Here is a 19,704-nt window from a genome sequence, read left to right on the forward strand (position 1 = left end):
CCCTAGGAATTTTATGATTGCAATCTTATACATTTTTGTACATTTTTAAAGTAGATGTTAATATAAGTGAAGCATCTTCATTTTTCAAAGGTCAGAGTTACACCAATCACAGGCTTTTCCTTACTGTGTTTGTTCCTTGGCTCTTGCTACATATACTTTGATTAGAGAGTTTTTAATTACACTTTAGCCTGTTAGCACCATGGGGCCAATAAAACTAAGAGAAATACAACTAAATTCTTTTCATTCAACACCACTGGTAACTAAACACCAATTAATTACACCCACACAAGCCTAATGAAGATAATGGGGTTGCAGAGAGTTCACTGATGGTATGAAGTGGCTTGCAGTATCCTAACAATCAGTTAACTACTTCGTAATAGGGAGGATCACAGGATAAGCCATCCTCTTTCTACATTCTTACAATTACTGTTAATGGAAATTACATGGCCATGCAGATAATTCATGTAGCATTCACTTGATCATGAACCAAAAATGATAAATACTTGGGGGAATCCCTAATAGTATTTCAATCAGTTTATTAAAAAACAGGAGGTCAGGGTTATTAAATAACCTGAGTATCAATCTGCTTCAGCTCATTGCTTTGCTAAAGGCAAAGCTGGCAAGTTTCTTTTCTTCCAGGAATGGGGCATCCACAGCTTTTCTGGGTAACCCATGCCAGTGCCTCACCACCCTCACAATAAAGAATTTCTTCCTCATATCTAATCTAAATCTACCCTCTTTCAGTTCAAAGCCTTTGTCCAATCACTAGATGCACTTGTACCTCTCTGTCATTCTTGTAGGAGCACCCTTTAGGTATTGGAAGGGACTCTAAGGTTTCCCTGGAGTCTTCTTTTCTCCAGGCTGAAAAAGTCCAGCTCTCTCAGCCTGTCTCCATAGAAGAGGCACTCCAGCCCTCCGAGTGTCTTCACTGCCCTCTTCTGAACCCCTTTCAAGAAGGCCCACATCCTTCTCATGGTGGGGCCCCCAGACCTGGATGTAGTGTTCCATTGCCAGCTCGTCTTGAACTCATCCAGCAACACCCTCAAGTTCTTCTCCTCAGGGCTGCTCTCAATCCATTCCCGCCCAGCCTGTACTTGTGCTTGGGACTGCCCCAACCCAGATGCAGGGCCTTGCACTTGGCCTTGTGGAACTTCATTAGGTTGGTCCATCTCTGAAGTCTGTCCAGGTCTTTCTGGATGTTGTCCTTCCCACCAGTGTGTTGATTGCTCCACACAGCTTGGTGTCACGAGCAAACTTGCTGAGGGAGCCTCAGTACCACTGTACCTGTCACCAACAAAGATGTTAAACAGCACCAGTCCCTGCACTGACCCCTGAGGATGCCGCTCATCTTTGGTCTCCACTTGGGCATTGAGCTGTTGACCACAACCCTTCCAGTGTGACCATCCAGCCAATTCCTTACCCACCAAGTGGTCCATCCCTCCGGTGGTCCATCGCCCTCCCCACCGCACGGTGTCGAGGAACCAAAGCGGACCGAGGCGAACCAAAGGCCGGCCCCGCCGGGTCGGGGCGGGCTGTTCCTGGGCGGCTTGCGGGGGAGCAGAGCGCTCGGGGCGCGGGGTCGGGCACGGCGCCCTGAGGGAGCGGGGGAGGGAGGGAAGGCGGCGGCGGCGCTGCCCGGCGCGTTGCCCGGCAGCGGCGGCGGCCCCGCCATGGAGGCGGGCGGGCGGCGGGAGCGGCGGCGGGAGGCGGCCGGGTACTACCGAGCGCAGCGAGTGCCGGAGCGCATGGAGGAGGCGCTGAACGCCCTGTTCCCGCTGCGCCCCGGGGACCTCTACGGGGAGCTGGTACCGCGGGGAGGGGAGCGCCTGCAGGAGGCCGGGGGGTGTCCCGGCCCCGCGTCAGGGCGAGGGGGGGCTGCCCGCAGTGCCCGAGCCCTGCCCTTCGGGAGGGCAGCGCCCCGAGGAGCTCGGCGTCTCTGTGATGATTAAGTGGTTCCCCCTGAGTGCGGTGTTCCGGTGCTTGTGGTCACTGGCACTTTGACGCTGGGCCGAGCAGCAGCTGGGCTTTTTTCCTCTGCTGGTTGCTTGTGTCGATACGAAAACAAAGTGGGAGCGCACAGACGGACATCGCTAATAAAACCGCTGCTCAGCAAAGTGGTGTCTGTCCGGGGCCAGCGGTGACAAGAGACTGGGCGCTATTCACACTGCAGCTGTTCATGAAAGGCAAATGGGCCCTCAGTGTCGGCCAAATATTGTTGACAGTAGCCCTAAACGAAACCTCAATTAGTGGCAATACAAGAATTGTCAAAGCTGCAGTAGCGAGCAACTCTTGAAAAAAATGATTTCTAGTATGTTATTTAGTGGGAAAGTGTCGGTGGAATTGAAATTTCGTTCCATCTTGTACTATTTCCCATCTCCCAGTGTTTTACCATCGTCAGTGGAAGGGACTAGAACTGGTAACACCTTCTGTTGCTCTGCATGGTTGTTGACATGTTCCTCTTCTGTGTAGCTATAAGAGTTTCCTCTTTTTCCCATTTGGTAAGTCATGGTTTGGTGACTCTCCAATACCAGACTAAATCATGAAACTAGTAAGGAAGTATATAATAAACCTCAGGTAACGACTTAATCCATTTTCTAGAGCAACATTGTATTAACTCTGGACAGAGATGCAAATATATTGGATTATGACAGTTCATCAGGCCTGTTGAAGACCATGCTGGAACAAGAAAGTGAACTGCCTACCACAAGTCTCAGTTTTCACCTTCCTCACAGGGCTCAAAACTTGCTGTAACATATAAATCATAGAATCATAGAATATGGTGGGTTGGAAGGGACCCATAATGGATTTGTTCAGTGGTGGATTTGATTGAAATATATTTCATGGAATAAAAACATCTTTGCCTGGCAATTGATGAAGTTTTATGACCTTTTAATGAAGTTCTTTCTCTTTCATTTAAGGCTAACTACCTTTCTAAATATTCAAAAGCTCCAATAATATGCAAATTAGTTGGAAGAAAAGTTCTTGATGGAGTTGGTCAGCCAACATTAGAAGTGGAAATATACTGTACAGTTAAAAACTATGAGCAGGTATGAGCTGTTTCTTCCTGTTTTATTTATTTTAATAGGACAATATCAGGAAGAGGTACTATTCTCACATCCCAAGGAACATTTTATTTTCCATTTTTATGAGGAAATATAAATCCCCATGACTCAAGAGTTGAGTATTGTAACTTTAGAAAAAAAATGAAGGTTAGAAAGGTTAGACAATGGCAGCAAGTATGAAAACTTTATTTTCCATGAATTAGACAATATTTTATAAGTGGGATGTGAGTGCACATTTGTATATTAAGATTTTGTCTGTCTTCATGTGGCTTTTCCTTACACCCCATACTAGCCTTGTAAGTTCATTTTTCCTTTACTTTTTCTTTAATTTTCATATCCTTGTATTTCTCTTTGTGTGACAGTCTTTCAGAAAAATACAGCACAGGTGAAAAGCACAGTATAAGTGAGGCACTTTTTTTACACCGATCTAATAGGTTGATGTGGGTGATAGTTTAGTCAAACATATCCCTCCAGCACCTGCAATGCAAAATTGATGGTGCATCTTTCCCCCAACCTGAAATATTCAAGTTACTGTCTTTGCAGCTCTAGCTCTTTTGGAGTAATTATTTCTACTTTCTCTCAGTTAAACTAAGGTTCTCTTCTTCCTGGAATTAAATGTAGCTTCACAGGTATTCACAGTGTATATATTAATGCAGGCAACTCTGTGAAATTTGTAAATGATGTCTTCCTTAAGTGAATTCTTTTAATATAATTTATTCTTCATCAGTACAGAAAGATGAGCTTAAATTATCCAAGTAAGACAAAACTAACTGAGGGATAGCATTAAGTGTGAATGCCAATGAATCATGGTACAACAGGCTACAAACAGCTGCAATAAAAGATGTCCTAGTGACTATGGTCCTTAAAATAACTCCATTCTATTCTGGTAGCATAATATATTATAAAGAGATCTGTCAGAAGGTTTTTGTCCACATAGTTATAATTTAGGTCAGAAAACTTGAATAGTCTGTGATTACCAAAGTTTAAGAGGCTAAAAAGAAGGTGCAGGATGAAAAAAAATAAGTGGAGCAAACAGTAGATTTGGAGATATGTACTTGTAGAGTTGGTAAGGACATATACTTCTTAGTCTGTCAAATGACATTTCCAAGTTAGAAATTAAATAGTGTTTAAAACCTTTATACATTGGGGTTTTTTTAATTATTATTTATGCAGAGGATTTGTTCCACTGTAATGTCTTGCCATTCTCGAATACCTGAAAATGCTTTACCTGAAACAATTGAAGCTGATGAAAAAGAAAGAAATGACTCTGTTAATACTGCTGTGGAATGGGTCAATGAGTCACTCAACACCATGCTGAGGGACTTGGAGCCTACTGACCAGTGTCAAGTTGATAAGATGCTTGGGTAGGTCTTGCATATTACACAAATTAATGCAATTGAAATATAAAAATAATTTTTATAAAATACAATTTATAGTTTTGTATAATATGATTTATGTATCTAATTTTTATATATAATATAATTTATATGTGTAATTTATATTATTTGTAATATGGAGAGCATATAGAATATTTAGTGTTTTCTACTATTATTTTTTATATTTTTAGGTGGTAACGTATGTGTCAGATCCATTGCACTATTTTATTGTCTGCTTGTTTCATAATTTTGATATGAAAATCATGCTGGTTTTTACAAGGTTTTATCCATGGGATACAAAAATAAGGGTCTCTAAGAAAAAAATGCCTGAACACGTTCGTGAGTCAAAGGCAACATGTAAGAAATTCGTTCAGTGCCAGTTTAACTTAGTAGGGAGGTTTTTTCAAACTGCAACTCCACTTCTTCTGTTTATGGCACTGCAGAAGGTGAGTGGTGCAAATGGCCTGGGTGTGAGTCTTCTGCATTGAGCTAATCCACAAAAACTTGTATATGTGTATAGCTTTCAAGTCCTGGTGGAGCCTTCTGTCTGAGCAAGCTACTCCAGAAGGCTTCTTACTCAAGGTAATTAGTTTGTTTGGAAATATAGATTCTTTAGTAAACATTCATGTTTATTTTTTCATACAAATATTTCTTCTTGGGAGCATCCCAAAGTAAAAAACAACGGCCATATTTATCAATTCAAAGAAATATGTCTGGCTTTTATAAGAAACAAAATATAAGGTAAAAGTATCACAGATATATCTGAATGTGTTTTTAAAGTACACTTAGAAGAAGCCACCTGGCAACAGTATGGCTTTCTTCACCCTGGAAGCAGTAATATGGTCTCACGTCCTCTTCTGGAGTTGGAAATGTTCCTTTCAGCTGCATCCCGGAGGGAAATGACACTTTGCTGAAGGGGTAGAGGTTGGGCTGCCACACTGAACACAGACTGTATTGAACAGACCTAATTGACTCCACATGGAGTGGCTTTGGGAAAACCTTGATAAAGGGAATAAGGACTCAATTGGAAAGTGAGTGTAATTAAGATTTTAATGCATTGTTTGCACTACGTATCTTACATACTCAGTTTTCCTGAATTGACTGTCTGTGACCCATGGATAAAGTTTCCAGTTCATGCATGTAATTGAAATTCAGCCATCTCTTAGTTTGCAGCCATTTGGATAACCAGTGTACAACGGACCTCTTGGATTAGCAACCTCAGCCAGGCTCTTGTATGTCATGAAGTTATGCCAGGATCTGTTCCTACCCCTGAAAAGCAAATACATCTTTCATGCTGAGTTTGTCTGCTCAGAGCTGACTTTCAACCCAGTGTGATTTAAAAAGCATGTGTTAAGGTTTGTGATACTTGCTTGTAGTTCTTTTTGTTTAACCAGTGCTGCAGATGACTACCAAAAAATAATGATATAATAAATGTATTGACTTCTTCAGCTTCACGTTGTGAACCAATGGCAGAAGCTCAAATAGAGGCACTTAATCCACCTCCTAGCATTTCTTTAGCTCGTATTGTGTGTGTCTACTTGTCACATGTATAACAGTATCTTAAGCCAGTAACTTTTATATCTCTTTCCTCAGTGAATACTTTACAAACAAGGTAGAAGAAAAAAAGGAAATTCAAAAGCAAGTAGAAGAAGAAGAAGAAGCAGAAGACACTCCTGCCATTACTCCACCCACTCCATCCCCAGCATCACCATCTGGGAAAAAAAAAGCAGCAAAAGCAGGTTTTCATTTATTTGATTTTAATGTTTTCTGCAATACAGATATTGATAAACATCCTAAAATACTTTCTGATGTATTCTGTGGATGTGGGATACTTCAGAACACATGACACACTGTCTCACGTTCAAAGGGTTTGGTTACTCTCTCCTGATCTTTTTGATCACAGCAGTTTCTGCAGCAAAATGAGGGAGGGGAAAATACAGTCTTCTCATCATTCACATGCATTGGTTGAACAGCGTTTCTGCCTTTGTTTTACAGTTGGCTTAGACAGGAGGTTATTACTCTTCAAAGGGAGGAATAGGAATGGAGGAGGATGCAAATGAAGAATAAAAATGAAAATGATAAGGAAAGAAAAGGGAATCACAGAACTGAGCAGGAAAATGGAAATAGAATTAAGATAAAAGTTCAACACAATTGAAAGAGGGAGGAAGGAAAGTTTCCTTCCTCTGAGAAAAGGAGGAAATACAGTGAAAAGCACAAGAGAAAGAAGGAAGGGGATGAGATGGGAATGATGGGCAGTATAGAGTGAAAAGAAATAAGAAAGCAATCCTACTAAAGGAAAAAATGGTGTGAAACTAGAAAAAAAAGGTAAAAATTCATGGCCTAAAAAAACCCCCACACAACCTAAAGGAAGAAAGCACCATGTTATCTCCATATATGCATTAAACTCCGGGGAAAAAATCATTTGTTATCATTTACTGTAAGGGCAGAAAATGTTGGCATATTACTATTTCTTATCACTTTGGTTGCAACTATCATATACTATCAGTAAAACCTCCCAATTCATATGTTAGTTGTGTTCACAGAAAGTTCATCTTTGATCTGAAATGTAACTTCTGTGGTTGTCAGGTTCACCCACATATCACCCTGGTGTATATTATACTTTCAGTCAAGCTTCTGCTGATACATATATTACTTGTTTTCACTAATTATGACATTGACTGTCAAATTATTATTAGACTCAGTGCCTGACTATTTGGAGCCAGTGATCATTAAGCTACTTGTTGTTACAGGAGACCACTAACAGATGGTGACTTCCAGCAGATGCTTTCAGAAGAAACATCTATGTTGTAGTTTATGCCAGTTACAAGTAGCGTAGGGTGAAGGGTCTCTGAAAAACTCTGCCCTGTGTCAGAGTTGCTCAGCACTGGATTACTGATGTCTGTGTGTACATCCTCAATGTAAAAGGTATAGAATCTGTGTGTAGTATACAAAGATGTATAATCTAATCTGCATATCCAATTAAGGACCTATTAAGAACATTTTCTCCTAAAATGTCAGTTGTATGCTATACTATTTATATTTTATTGCAATTGGAATTTGTATGACACTCCCATTAGGATCCAAAGGAAATAGGTTTACTTGGGAATCAGAGCACTTATTGCAGTTTCACATAGGTGCTCATTGTACATGTTCATGTAAGAACTGTAGGCAATAAATATGATGGTGAGAACTGCTTTGTTTTAAGCATTTTTGAAAAATTTACTGTATCTGAAAGGGAAATAAATTCTTATGAAAATATAATAAGACTATGGATGTGTAATATTTAAAAGATCTGTTTTCTCTTTGGAAATTCCAGCTAAAATAGGCCTAATTTTTTTTCAGTCATTATTACAAGAAATCAAGCATGCCTACTCCCAATCAGGTTATAATGCAGTCTTCCAAGTTGTTATGCAAAAGCTGAGAATTGAAGGAGCACAATAAAGAAGACTGAAAACATGCTTTTGAAAAATTATATAATGTTATTGGATGTAAACATAGATAAATAAAAATACAGATTTCAGTGCCTGAAAGATCTCCAAAAGAAACAGATTTGAAATGCATTTGAAATCAGAGTGAGGACAGATACTTTGCTTACTTGTAAGGTCACTCGTGTAAAACAACTGACAAGCTGAAGTTTTAAAAAAATAAGTTATCATTTTTTAATGCATTGAGTACACACTGAAATGACAATATCGTATTTACTCATATAACTGTGATACAGAAGCATGTGTTTAAAAACAAGAAAATACTTAGCTGCTGCTCCCTGTCTCGTAGGAAAGAAGTTGTCAGTGGCGGAGAGACCCATCCCACCTGCAGAACCTGCTGAACCGGTGCTTTGCGGCAGCTTGGCCATCGGGGGAGCCTCCCTTGCCGTAGCAAAGGCTGGTGCCACCATCAGCCATATCCCGCTGTACTCACATATTGCACTGCTGAAACATGATCAGGTACATGTGGCTTTTGCCATTTTGTTTCTTTTATCCCAGTTACCATAGTTATTGTAGAATTCTGAAGCCAGCAGTGCCTCGTGACAGTCTCATTAAATTTATGTCATAGAATACACCCTTAACACCATTGCCTGTAGCAGTCTTTGAACCTCATGCCATAATTCAAATATATAAGACATTATTCTGATTTTTACATTTTTATTTTCACCTGGTACTCCCAATTACAGGAGCCACCTGAAGAAATTACTCTGCCACTTCCAATGGTTACTCTGCTGAACTGTGAAAAAATTTCCCCTTCGAAGCTGAAATTTGTGAAAGAAGTTATGCTTATACCACCAGTTCAGTTGTCACTCAAACAGGTACTGTTCATTTTTGTTTCTTTATTTATGTATTCTACAGATACCATACTAACTACGTATGCACATAAGTATATAGGTCTTTTCAATATAGTCCTTACAAACCATATTTTTTTATTTTTTGTTTGCTCGCAAGACTGAAGTTTTAACAAATGCTAAATTTGTCAAATTTGAAGAATTCTAATGCAAATAATATTAAATTAAGCAAAAAAATGAAGATTTAAAGCAAAAACCAGAAATATTTCAAGTTAAAAATGTATGTTAGTATAGAGGTAAAAATCAGTGCATGGAAGAAGATGTTAGGGAATTGTGTTACAGAACAAGAGCTTAGGATGTGATTTTACATTAGTAGGTTATAAATAGTATTGGTTGATGTGCATACAAAACAATAAAACTCAGCAAATTCACAGGAAAGCATAAAATATGTGGAAATAAGTTGCTTTAAAATGAAATTGTGAAGATAGAAGGGAGTACAAAGAGCAAGAAGGATAAGTGAGACAGATGGGATCAACCCTCTCTTTTTGTTTAGCCATGTGTTGTCTTAAAGAATATATTGGCACAAGATGCCTACATTAGGGCTGTGATTTCTACTGTGTATGCTGGTGACCTGAACAAATAGTTGAGCTTGATTTTCTTTTTGCTTTTCCTTAAACTTTTTTGAATTGGCACCGAGAGCTGTTAATAAGGTTGCTAATTCTGTGCCGTTCAAAGCCAGAATGCCTCCTAGCGCTCATGGGAGAGTAACAAGCTGTTTGCTGCAGTGCAAAACAGCCTGTTCCTCCTGTGTTGATGTGTTGTCAGCTGTGACTGACTTCTGCCCCCTCCAGTATTCCTTTACTGACACAGTTTGAGGAAATCTCAATTGGGATTTACCAAGTTTTTCTAGTTTTATTGAATTTTACTAACTCAGCTGAAAAGGATAATGAGTCTTGCATTAAAAACAGTGGATTAATTTAATTGGAGTGCTCCTCATTGTTTAAAATTAAGAAAGAGATTTTTTTTCGTGCTTCCTGGAAATATTCTGAAGTAAATGCATTCAATCTTCTCGGAGTTTCCAGTTAGGAAGTCTTAGAGTCACAATTGTGAACAGGGATTATCATCTTCTCACTTCTCAGATGTTATGCAGACCTGCATGCTGTTTACTTGTTAGATTTGGGAAGGGCTCCTTCAGGGAGAGAGACTGCTTTTCTTGCCATCCCATTCAGCAGCATGATCAAATATTCCTGTCCTTTCCACTGCTACTAACCCTTTATGATTGGTCACTTGGCTGCATTTTGTGGGTGGAGAGATTGTATTAAGGAGTCTGTAATATTGTGGTTTGTTTTTTTTTTTAAGACTGTATATTAAGATTTGTATTTAGAATAAATGTTTTGCGATTTAAGCATCTAAAATGAAATAATGTAACTTTATTTTTGCTTAACTTTATTGGGGTTTAATTTCAGGGCATAGAAAGAGTTCTGCATATTCAGAAGGAAATTACAAGACTGTTGGAGTCTCCAGGCAAAATGGTACAATAAAAATGTGTACTAATAAAGTGATACACTTCATTGGATTTGCTACTACTGTCCTTTTAAACATAAACACGGAACACTTAGCCTTCATAGTTCATGACAGAGAACAGAAGATGTGTTTCTCTGACAGATGAATAAAACATTGGCCCTTTGGTGATACTACATTAGAAAATACAGAATAAAACATTGTTCTAAGCATAAGATGACCTTCTGTTTACCTGCAGAAATATACTGGGAGGGAATGATACCAAAGTGAATATACAATATATGTAGTTCTGATCTTGCTGTGCCTCTCACACACAACACGTTTTATTCAAGGTACTATTACTGTAGCAGTATGTCAGTCTTGGTGTGTGCATAAGCTTTTTGGAAAGTGAGGTTGTTGGGTTTCTCCCAAGTACAGAGTCTAGATTCTTATTTCTGAGATTCTCTATTTTTGATGGGCTGGGTGAGAATGTTTTGAAAAACAAATGATGGTTGGACTGATGCTCACATAGAAATAAAAATTTTAAATGCGTCACCAGCACAAAATAAAACTGGATAGTTGCTGATAGTATTTAAGACAAAATAGAGGTTATTTCCTAGCTTAAATATTTGTAATCTCTTTAGACCAAAATTCAGTCAATCTTTTTTTTCCCTTTTTTTTTTTCCCTGAGGTCTTTCTACCATCTTTGTATTTTTCCATGGTATTGATTTCTTTCTTCTTTCACCCTCAACAGCCTGATCCTCAACCAGCAGAGAGTAAAAAAGGAAGAGCACAAAATCCAGGGAAGAAAGGTCTGGTAAGAAAAGAGATTTTCATTTTAAGCCTTCAACAAGGTATTAACAACAGCAGGGAACCAAACTATTCTTAAGAAATGAGGCATTAATCTACATCACCATTTTGGAAAGGTTATGGCAAGACCTAAATATTCCAAATGCTCATATCTTACATAATAATTTAGATCCTTCTGACTATACCTTCCCTTCCTGTGGAACAATAGGGGAAATAAGGGAAATTTTTCTGGGATCTGATGATTTTTCTTATATAGAAATCCTGGTAAATTATCCAAATGAGCATTTTGCAAGCCTGTAGCACCAGCAGAGAAACATGCCCTTTTGATTATGAAGGCCATAACACTACTACCTGTAAGACCTGCATATTGTGCTGTTTCCTAACCCTGGGAGAATAACTCCCCTCTTAATTGTGCTGCATCCAATTCCCAGTTCCAGTCTGAGGTTACAGATGATGGCAGATACAAATCAGTAGCTAAAGGGCAACACTCACAGTAGAACAGAGGACATTATTTGATATGACTCAAATGATCTTTTTTTATCACTTCAAAACCTGTGGCTTACAGATGAGTTTTCCAAATCATGGGATGGAAATGCCATGCAGGTTTTCTCTCCAATCTGAGCTGATTAAAATATTATCAAGTGAGAATTGTCACTGTTGTGGAGTATACGAAAGAAAGGATGTTCTTACTTACACAACACAAAATTCTTCTTCATTAAGCTGCTGCCCTTAGTTAGAATGATTCCATAAGATATACACAAGGAAAAAATGCTTTAGATTCTCTGAAAAAAAAATCCATTTATTTCAACAAAGGAATACTAAAGGAGGTAGTAATTAAACTGAATTTTAAATTGATAAAAGCGCCGTGTTAGTTTTAACTTTTATGGGGAGAAAAAAAAGGAAAAATGACAAAATAGGCAGTGAAGAAGAACTTATTTAGGTTATAGAAGTAAATACTGGATAGAAAATCACATGAAACTGCAGACTCAACCTCTATCTGACGATAACTGCAGGAAGACTGCAGCATTTCTTCCTGTCTGTTCCTGCAGCTTAGTGCTCCAAAAGCAACAAGTCAGATTGTCTTCCATGTTGCTACAAAATAGTCTCCTAACAATTTGACCTTTTTTTATGTGAAGAAACATTCATATATCCTCTGTAGCTAAGCACCTGTTCTGTCTGTTGTTAGTTCTCTAGCTCTTGTCAAAACTGATGCCTTCCAATTGATCTCTCCGGTCTAACCCAGGATTATATCCTGCTGCTTTCTAGGCAACTTAATGTCATTCTTTATAATCCAAAATTCACAGACTTTAAAGTTAAAATTCAGTGTTTCCAAAACCTACAAAAAAACCTGACAACAGAAGAACACGTGAAATATTTGCTCAATACAACTCTGCTGGTGGCACATTTCCAGCAATACTGTCCCTGAAGCAGATAACTGCACGTAGTAGCCAGGCTAGAGGTATTTCCCCTCTCTGAAGTTTGTTCCTTCTAGAATTCTTAGAAGATTCTAGGGTTTCTTGAACACTCCATAGAGTCAATATCAAAGTTGCAGTTGAGGATAAATGGCTAAAAAACTGTTTAAAAGAGGAAAATATGTTTTTTGGCAAAGGGGTGGTCCGCAGCACCAGAGCATTCGTGAAAATTCAGTAGTTGTTAAGAGTGCCTTTAAAATTTTCTTGTAAACCAGTACTGGCCATACAGGATGAAGAACTACAGGATGAGACACATTTCCAAGGACTGTTAGCTCTCTAATCATTAGCAATTGATTATCCCTCTTTCCTAGAGAATTGTCCTTAAGGCTGCCAATGCAATTTTTGAGAACAGATTTACAATTTGAAGATTAAATGCAGAGTGAAATGATAGTGAGTATATATATTATATATATGTTTGTAAATGAAGTGATTCTTTTTGTTTTGTTTTCAGCCACAGTTCTTAAAAAGAATATCACACTTAGGTTGCCTAACAACAGGATATGATGATGTAGAACAGCTGCTACTCGTAATGCAAACAGCTTGCAGCAACATAGGTCTTCAGCTAGGAACAGATGTGTACTTAGCAATAAATTGTGCTGCTCATGAATTAATGGATTATGTAAGTTATTTCTCAATATCTATTTTCTTGGGTTTCAAAAGGAACGTAGCTGTTTGTTAACATTATTTATTTTGCATTGCAAACTCATCTAGAAGCTTCTAGCTCCATTTTTAAGGTAGCAATCAAGCAAACGAAAAGAATTACCTCGACATTTATAAATTATGGTTGAATCAGTCCTACAAGTGTGGCAGATATGTCACTGGATTGGGAGTGCAAGGGGATGGGACATGCAGCCTGACACAGCAGGAGCAGTGAGAACATGTGTATTCCCCTTCCCAGTACCAACATACTGGTGGCACACCTTGTGAGAATAAGGCTCACTGGGCCAAGGCAGACCCCTGGTACAGTGTCCTCCTACAGGGATTTCTGTTACTTGCATGGCTTCACTTGAATCATTCAAATGGTATAAGCCTGCCTGCATCAGCCAGGTTTATTCCTTTTCTCTATTTAACAAAATGATTTTTCAGATCAGTTTGTATCAAATATAGCAAAGTGCTTTAATGGGTAAACACCTCCTGCATGCTCTGTTTAACAAACCAGCTTCATTTCACATTACGTCTCAGACAATTTGGGATTTTAAGTATAAAGCAGCAAATCCTGGTTTGTTTGTTTGTTTGTTTAGTTGGTTGTTTGGTTTTTTTAATTTCACCACAAGGTATAAATGAAATAATTATATTCTACCCACCTTAATTTCAAAGATGAAGAACAAGAAATTATTTACACAAGTATAGTTCTGTAATTCCTTAACACCACTAGATGCTCATTTTCCCATTATATTACACTACATCTGTTGTTTTCTTCAAACTTCAAACCTGCTAACTTAGGCACGGATTGAAGTAGAGGAGTAAATGCCTCCTGACTGAAAAACACACATATCTTAATAAATATGGTAGTATCACAATATGTGTTTGCTTGCATTAATACTCTGGTTTTTAAGCTCTTACCTTCCTTATCTTTTATGCCTTTTACTTTACTTTCTAGGACAAAGGAAAATATGAAATCCTCACTGGAACTTTCAAAAGCCCTGATGAAATGGTTGCTATGTATGGGGAACTGATTGATAAATTTCCTTTTATTATTGCATTAATAGATCCCTTAAGAAAAGAGGTAAGATACCACAGTGCAGTCCGTGAAAAACTGGTAATACTGTTCAGTGGCACATCACTGATCTTTTCTCATTTTTTCAATATATGCAGAATACAAAGCTTTTGTTTTCTTGAGTCTTTAAGCACAAAAATATCACTAAAAAAATGCATCTAACAATTCATTTGCATGTCATTTATTGACAATAACTCTACATTCTTCTGTACTTTTGATGTAATTATGCCCAGTGCCACTCTAAAATGGATGAACTGCAAAATCTATCTGATTCTGTCCTTAACTAGAATGTTAAAAGTTCATTCTCCAAATATCTGCATTTACTCTTACCTTCCTCGAGTTAGCCTCACCTCCCTGTGTTGTTTCAGTCTGACTCTCTGAAGTACCATGTTCCAAAACACCAGATTATTTCCCACTCCTGCTGGGGCTGCAAACTTCCTTGAGAAACCTCATGAAGAAACATACTTGCAGTATGAGAATCTGCAGGAGAATTACAGACAGTGCAGTACACTTGGAATCAGAGAACCATTAAGGAAAATGCCTCTGCTCCTCTGCTTTTGCTCCTAGCAAATCTACAAAGTTTCCCTGTGCCACATGTTTGCCACAGATACGCAGGTCCTGGAGGATTAGCTCTTGTACCAGTTCAATAATTCATTGGCAGACACAAGACCACTTTAGTGCTTAAGTTTAAACATCTGTTCAGGTGTCCAAGACTTCATTTACAAACAGGCTTGAAATCTGTGCAGGAATGGACCCTGATATAGATTGCAACTAGATGAGTACAAAAGTCTGTCTGATACAGAGACCAAGAATTACTACTGGCAGAATTATGAAGTAGAAAAATAATATTTTCAACTTTGCAATCTGTGGACATGAAGCAACCAAATAATAATTTTCTTCTTTCTCATTTTTAAAATATCTTTGTCCTTTATTTGTCCTGTACCATGCACCATGTGGACAGTGCATTAAAATCAAGAAACAAAGACCTTAAAAAATGGAGCTTTGCTGGAAAGAGAACGTTTTATTGTGCTGTTCCCTATGGGTCAGTCTTACAGCTCTGATCACCCTGTCCTGATACAAGTCATTGAGTCTATGACTGTCTCCTTTTGCATTATTTTATATTCAAATAACTATGATACTTGAAATATTAACACATCTGACTAAAACAATAGGCAATTATTTCATATTCCATTAAAATTAAATAAATTTCAGGAACAAAATCAAAATAGCAATCCCCCACAGTTAATTTAATTTGAAATATTTTAAAATATATTTTATGCAAATAGTGTTGATTAATTCCAGGTTAACATTTATGTTTTCAAACAAAATCTTACAATCAAGGAAAATCCCAGTGGTATGTTTTTCTTAGGTAGACAGATTTAAAATATAGTATAAAATATAATATTTTTATATGAAGGGTATCTTTAGGATTAACCCCAAATTTATTTCACTTTTTAAAAATTATTTTCACCTCCTCAGAGTTTTCATTCAGTTTAGTTTTTTAAACTCTAGTTATTTACTTGATTTGTTTTATGCAGGACAGAGAACAATGGAGTAACATATGTTGTGCCCTTGGTTCCAAATGTTACCTGATTGCTGAAGATGCTGCCACATGTATTTCCAAACTTAAAATTGACCAAAACATAAACACACCAATGTGCAGTGGTGTTGTCCTAAAATATATTAACCAAACCAAGGTCTCGGACCTCATAGAACTTACTGGAATTCTGGATGGTGAGTAGAGGGGGGGAAAGGCTGACTTTCAAACCCTACAAACTACACCTGTAAAGATTACATCTCTATTTAATTATAGCCACTTCTAATTTAGAAAGCATTTGTCAGAAGAACCTGAAATTCATATTTTGATTCACAGATGTCTGTCCAGGGGCTTAAAATTGCATTCAAGGCTTCAGCTATAGTCAGTTAATACCTTGTGGGTGTTTTGGATGTGGGTGCCCTTTGACACTGCAGATAAGAGTTACACACTTAGAGATCAGGACTTTAAAAAATAAAAAAGATGTGGTCAATTAATCTGAATTTTGACTATTACTAGTATTTTTAATTTAGAAAATAAAAAAAAAGTCCAAAATGTTTAAAATTGTGGTTTATGCAGATTATTGACTACAAATTATTGAGCCTTCATGGTAACAGTACTAAGAACTTGTGCAGTTTCCTATGTAAGATTTTTCTTTGTATCACTTTTTCTTCACTCATTTTTATATCCAAGGAATAGATGAACAAATTTAATCCATCTAATACATCTAAGTTCTTTCCCAATTCCTTAAAACCACCAAGAATCACTGTATCAAAGAGAGAAAATAGCAACTAAAAGATTTCATTCAGTCAGGATTGTAAACTCTTTTTTATAGTGAAGAAAAATCATTACTATATAAAGGAGTACATTTAAAATAAATAGAACAGCCTTCTAGCCTGATCAGACAGATCAGTGAGAGACAGAAACTCAGAGAGGATATTCCCTTATCCATGCTGAAAATAAAGCATAATGTTAATGCAGCAAACTAATATAGCTTACATTTTTATGAAATGGGTTTCACTGTTTTACTCCTGTCTGTATTTAAGCTTAAGACAGCCCAAGAGTAAAAAATGAATGAGAACTCCAAACATTTTCTGTGTTGAGTATATAAAATATAGACTAATGAAGGTTTTCACTCCTGTTATATACAGGTCAGAGACATATTACCATATTAGGAAGCCCAGATGGAGAATCTTCTGATGACAGCCTTGTGGATCTGGTAGGTATTGAAAGCTGTTCAATTGCAGAATTGCCAAAATACTGCTTTTAACATGTACAATTTTTTAAGGAGAAGGCCTTTTTGTGCTTCAGAAAGAAAAAAGGTTTTACAAAATGGGCTTTTTCTAGAGACTTGGTTTTTTTCCCCACAGAGAGTTATTCTTTGAGTTTAAAGAGAATGTGCAGGAAATTTGCCAAAGCGGGGAGTATATTCAAGAGTGTGTATGATCTATTTGGTTGCATTAGGTTGTAAAAAATTGTGAGTTACTTAAAACATTCCTGTGTAGTAATAATATTTTTAGCAAAAATTCTTAACACTATTACATTTAGTCTTTTTGTACTAAAGCTACATTTGCAAATAAAATTTCATTTCATATGCCAGTGAAAATTATTGTTTGCACCTGGCAAATCTTTCATTAAGAGATTTTATTTCTGCTTATGGTGGGTGTTTTCTCTGGAGAAAGATAAGGGTGTTAAATTAGAAGTAGGATACCATGTTTAATAATTAAAAAATGACTTCACTTCCCAAACTATGGGTTTTAAAATGCACACTTTCTCATTTCAGGCCGTTGGACTGGGTGCCAGGTTTATCAAGTTGGGAGGTCTTTCCCGTGGAGAAAGGGTGACCAAATACAACCGCCTTCTGGCTATAGAGGAAGAACTGGCCAAGAATGGAAATCTACGTATGAGCTTCTTTCTTACTTTGTTTTCAGCCCGCAATGAATACGGGAACAAAGATTGGAGGGAGAATGATTGAAACTGCACCACAGGAGGGAAGCGAAATCAAAAGACTATAAATAAGGGCTGACAAAAAAAACCTAGGATAGCACTTGCCACAATGTATATTGTTGTCCTAATGGATTATCTGTTTACTGAATGTTAAAATAGACCCCTTCTTGAGGAATAGCCTACATTAAGCTTTTTTTCCAGAATTAATTGGTCGGAGTCTTGAAGCCCACAGTGCAAAAGGAACAAAACAAAACCCATGCATATAACATGTAGAAAAGCTGCCAAAATGGAATTTTAGGCCAAATACCCCACCTCCCTTGAGCCCCTAAACATATATTGCTAACAAAACTTCGTTTCACAACCCTCCTTTGTATGTTTCGTTACCAGCAAAATGTGTTTGGAAAGCTACAATTGCATGGGTAAGCCCTAAGTAAAATCCAAGAAAACCCGAAGTGGACGATTCACATTCAGCCTTAGCCACTTGTATGCATCTGCCTGCCTGCATTTCAGGGTCTGCATCTTCTTTTTACACTATACCATGGCACTGTTAAATGCTTAACAGTTCATTAGAGCCACTTCTTACTTGCTCAGGTATCAATCAAGCTAGAATAAAGAAATGCAGTCTGAAGGGGAGGCAGAGAGACAAGGAGAGGAAGAAAGGAAGGAAAGGGAAGGAAAAGCTTTGCAAGAATTTTATTAAGCCCAAGAAAAAAACATGCAGGAGAACTAAGTCATTTTACCCGCTTGGTTCTAATAATTTTCAGTGTTCTAGACAAAGGGTAGCAGCACTTGACATGCACGCTACAGATCAAAGTTTTTAGCTGAAAGTTTTTTTATTGAAAATATTTTAAGGATTTTGAAATCTCTCCCCTTCTCATAATCATTGTGAAAAATAGAAACATAGGATTTTTTTTGCTAAGAAAGTATTTTCACAGAATGCACTTTTCAAAAACAAGCCAGATAATGACAGAACTATGAATTTTAACTGCCTCAGCAATATTAATATATTCCCTACTCAAGTGGTATTGTCTAAGCAAAGGAGCTCGAGTCTGACAAATATTTAGACCTATATGTCATGAAATAAAATAGCAACAATTCCCAAAACCCGGTAAATAAATCCCCAGCAGGGCAGCAGTGAGCGCGTCGGAGCCGCACATCCAACTCCTCACTGGGCTGGGGAACGCACGGGAGAGCCGGGACGGCCCCGAGTGGCTCATCCTTGCCAGGGAACCCTGACCCGCCAGGAGCCCCCAGGAGCGGCGGGGCCGTGCCCACTGTGGCTGTCCCGCTGTCGGTCCCTCTCCCCCAGTCCCGTGGGGCGTGCAGAGCTCAACGATGATGTGCCAGCCACCACCTTCACCCGGATGGTGAGCGACCTGCTGGATCACAGACCAGCCCTCCCTTCCCGACAGCAGCACAGGGGGATGGCGGGCATCGTGTATGTGGCCGAAAAGCGAGTTGGGTGCTGAGGCTGGGGAAGCAGGACAATAGAACTGGGGAAAACAGCAGTTAGCGGCAGTAACCGTGAACTGCAGTCACGGGATCAGCACCGGGACGTGGGCTCACCTAAGATTGTTAAAGGCTGGGGCAGAGAAGGGCAGAGTCAGCTGGGGGAACTTACCAAGAGCACCAGTGCAGAGGAGGATGGATGTTCAAAAAAATAGAGAGGCAAAGTGAGATGATCCATGGAGAATGGAATGCAATATCCCAGCTCAGGCTGCTTAGCACCATGCCCTGATCCTGTAATCAAAGTGCGGGAGTGGTGCTCCTTTCTTTCTAAGGACCAGACTTGGAAAACTATTTAAACTCCTGTAAGTATCATATGGTATCTTAAAAATATGTGTGCAGCAGAGAATGTATCAAGAAACCAGATTGCACCAAACACGGGTTTCTTTTTTCTCTTCTATTTCAGGTGAAACAAAACTTGAATTTGTTGCTTTTGCTGAAGACTCACAGCCAGAAAATCAACTTTCTGATGAACTTCCTCCCCCAGAGCAGAATTAGCTGCCT

General features: G+C 38.4%; 1 protein-coding gene across 1 annotated transcript; it reads left to right on the forward strand.

Moving 5' to 3' along the window:
* Positions 1–1,670: 1,670 nt before the first annotated feature.
* ENO4 (enolase 4) lies at positions 1,671–19,698 on the forward strand. The gene is made up of 14 exons (XM_050339075.1): positions 1,671–1,805; positions 2,919–3,047; positions 4,236–4,426; positions 6,032–6,177; positions 8,213–8,382; positions 8,610–8,741; positions 10,181–10,246; positions 10,969–11,031; positions 12,948–13,115; positions 14,097–14,222; positions 15,752–15,947; positions 16,899–16,966; positions 17,531–17,648; positions 19,607–19,698. The coding sequence occupies exons 1-14, from the start codon at positions 1,671–1,673 to the stop codon at positions 19,696–19,698; spliced, it is 1,800 nt and encodes a 599-aa protein (XP_050195032.1).
* The last annotated feature ends 6 nt before the right edge of the window (positions 19,699–19,704 follow it).

The sequence above is a fragment of the Myiozetetes cayanensis genome, unplaced genomic scaffold (genome assembly GCF_022539395.1).
Source record: "Myiozetetes cayanensis isolate MyiCay16 unplaced genomic scaffold, myiCay2020 scf10, whole genome shotgun sequence".
Lineage (NCBI taxonomy): Eukaryota > Metazoa > Chordata > Aves > Passeriformes > Tyrannidae > Myiozetetes > Myiozetetes cayanensis.

Excerpts from the sequence above, each read along its gene's own strand:
- ENO4 (XM_050339075.1), top strand. The coding sequence starts at position 1,671 with ATGGAGGCGGGCGGGCGGCGGGAGCGGCGGCGGGAGGCGGCCGGGTAC. Across the intron at positions 8,383-8,609 it reads CACTGCTGAAACATGATCAG|GAGCCACCTGAAGAAATTAC; the intron begins GTACATGTGGCT and ends TCCCAATTACAG. Across the intron at positions 13,116-14,096 it reads CTCATGAATTAATGGATTAT|GACAAAGGAAAATATGAAAT; the intron begins GTAAGTTATTTC and ends TTTACTTTCTAG.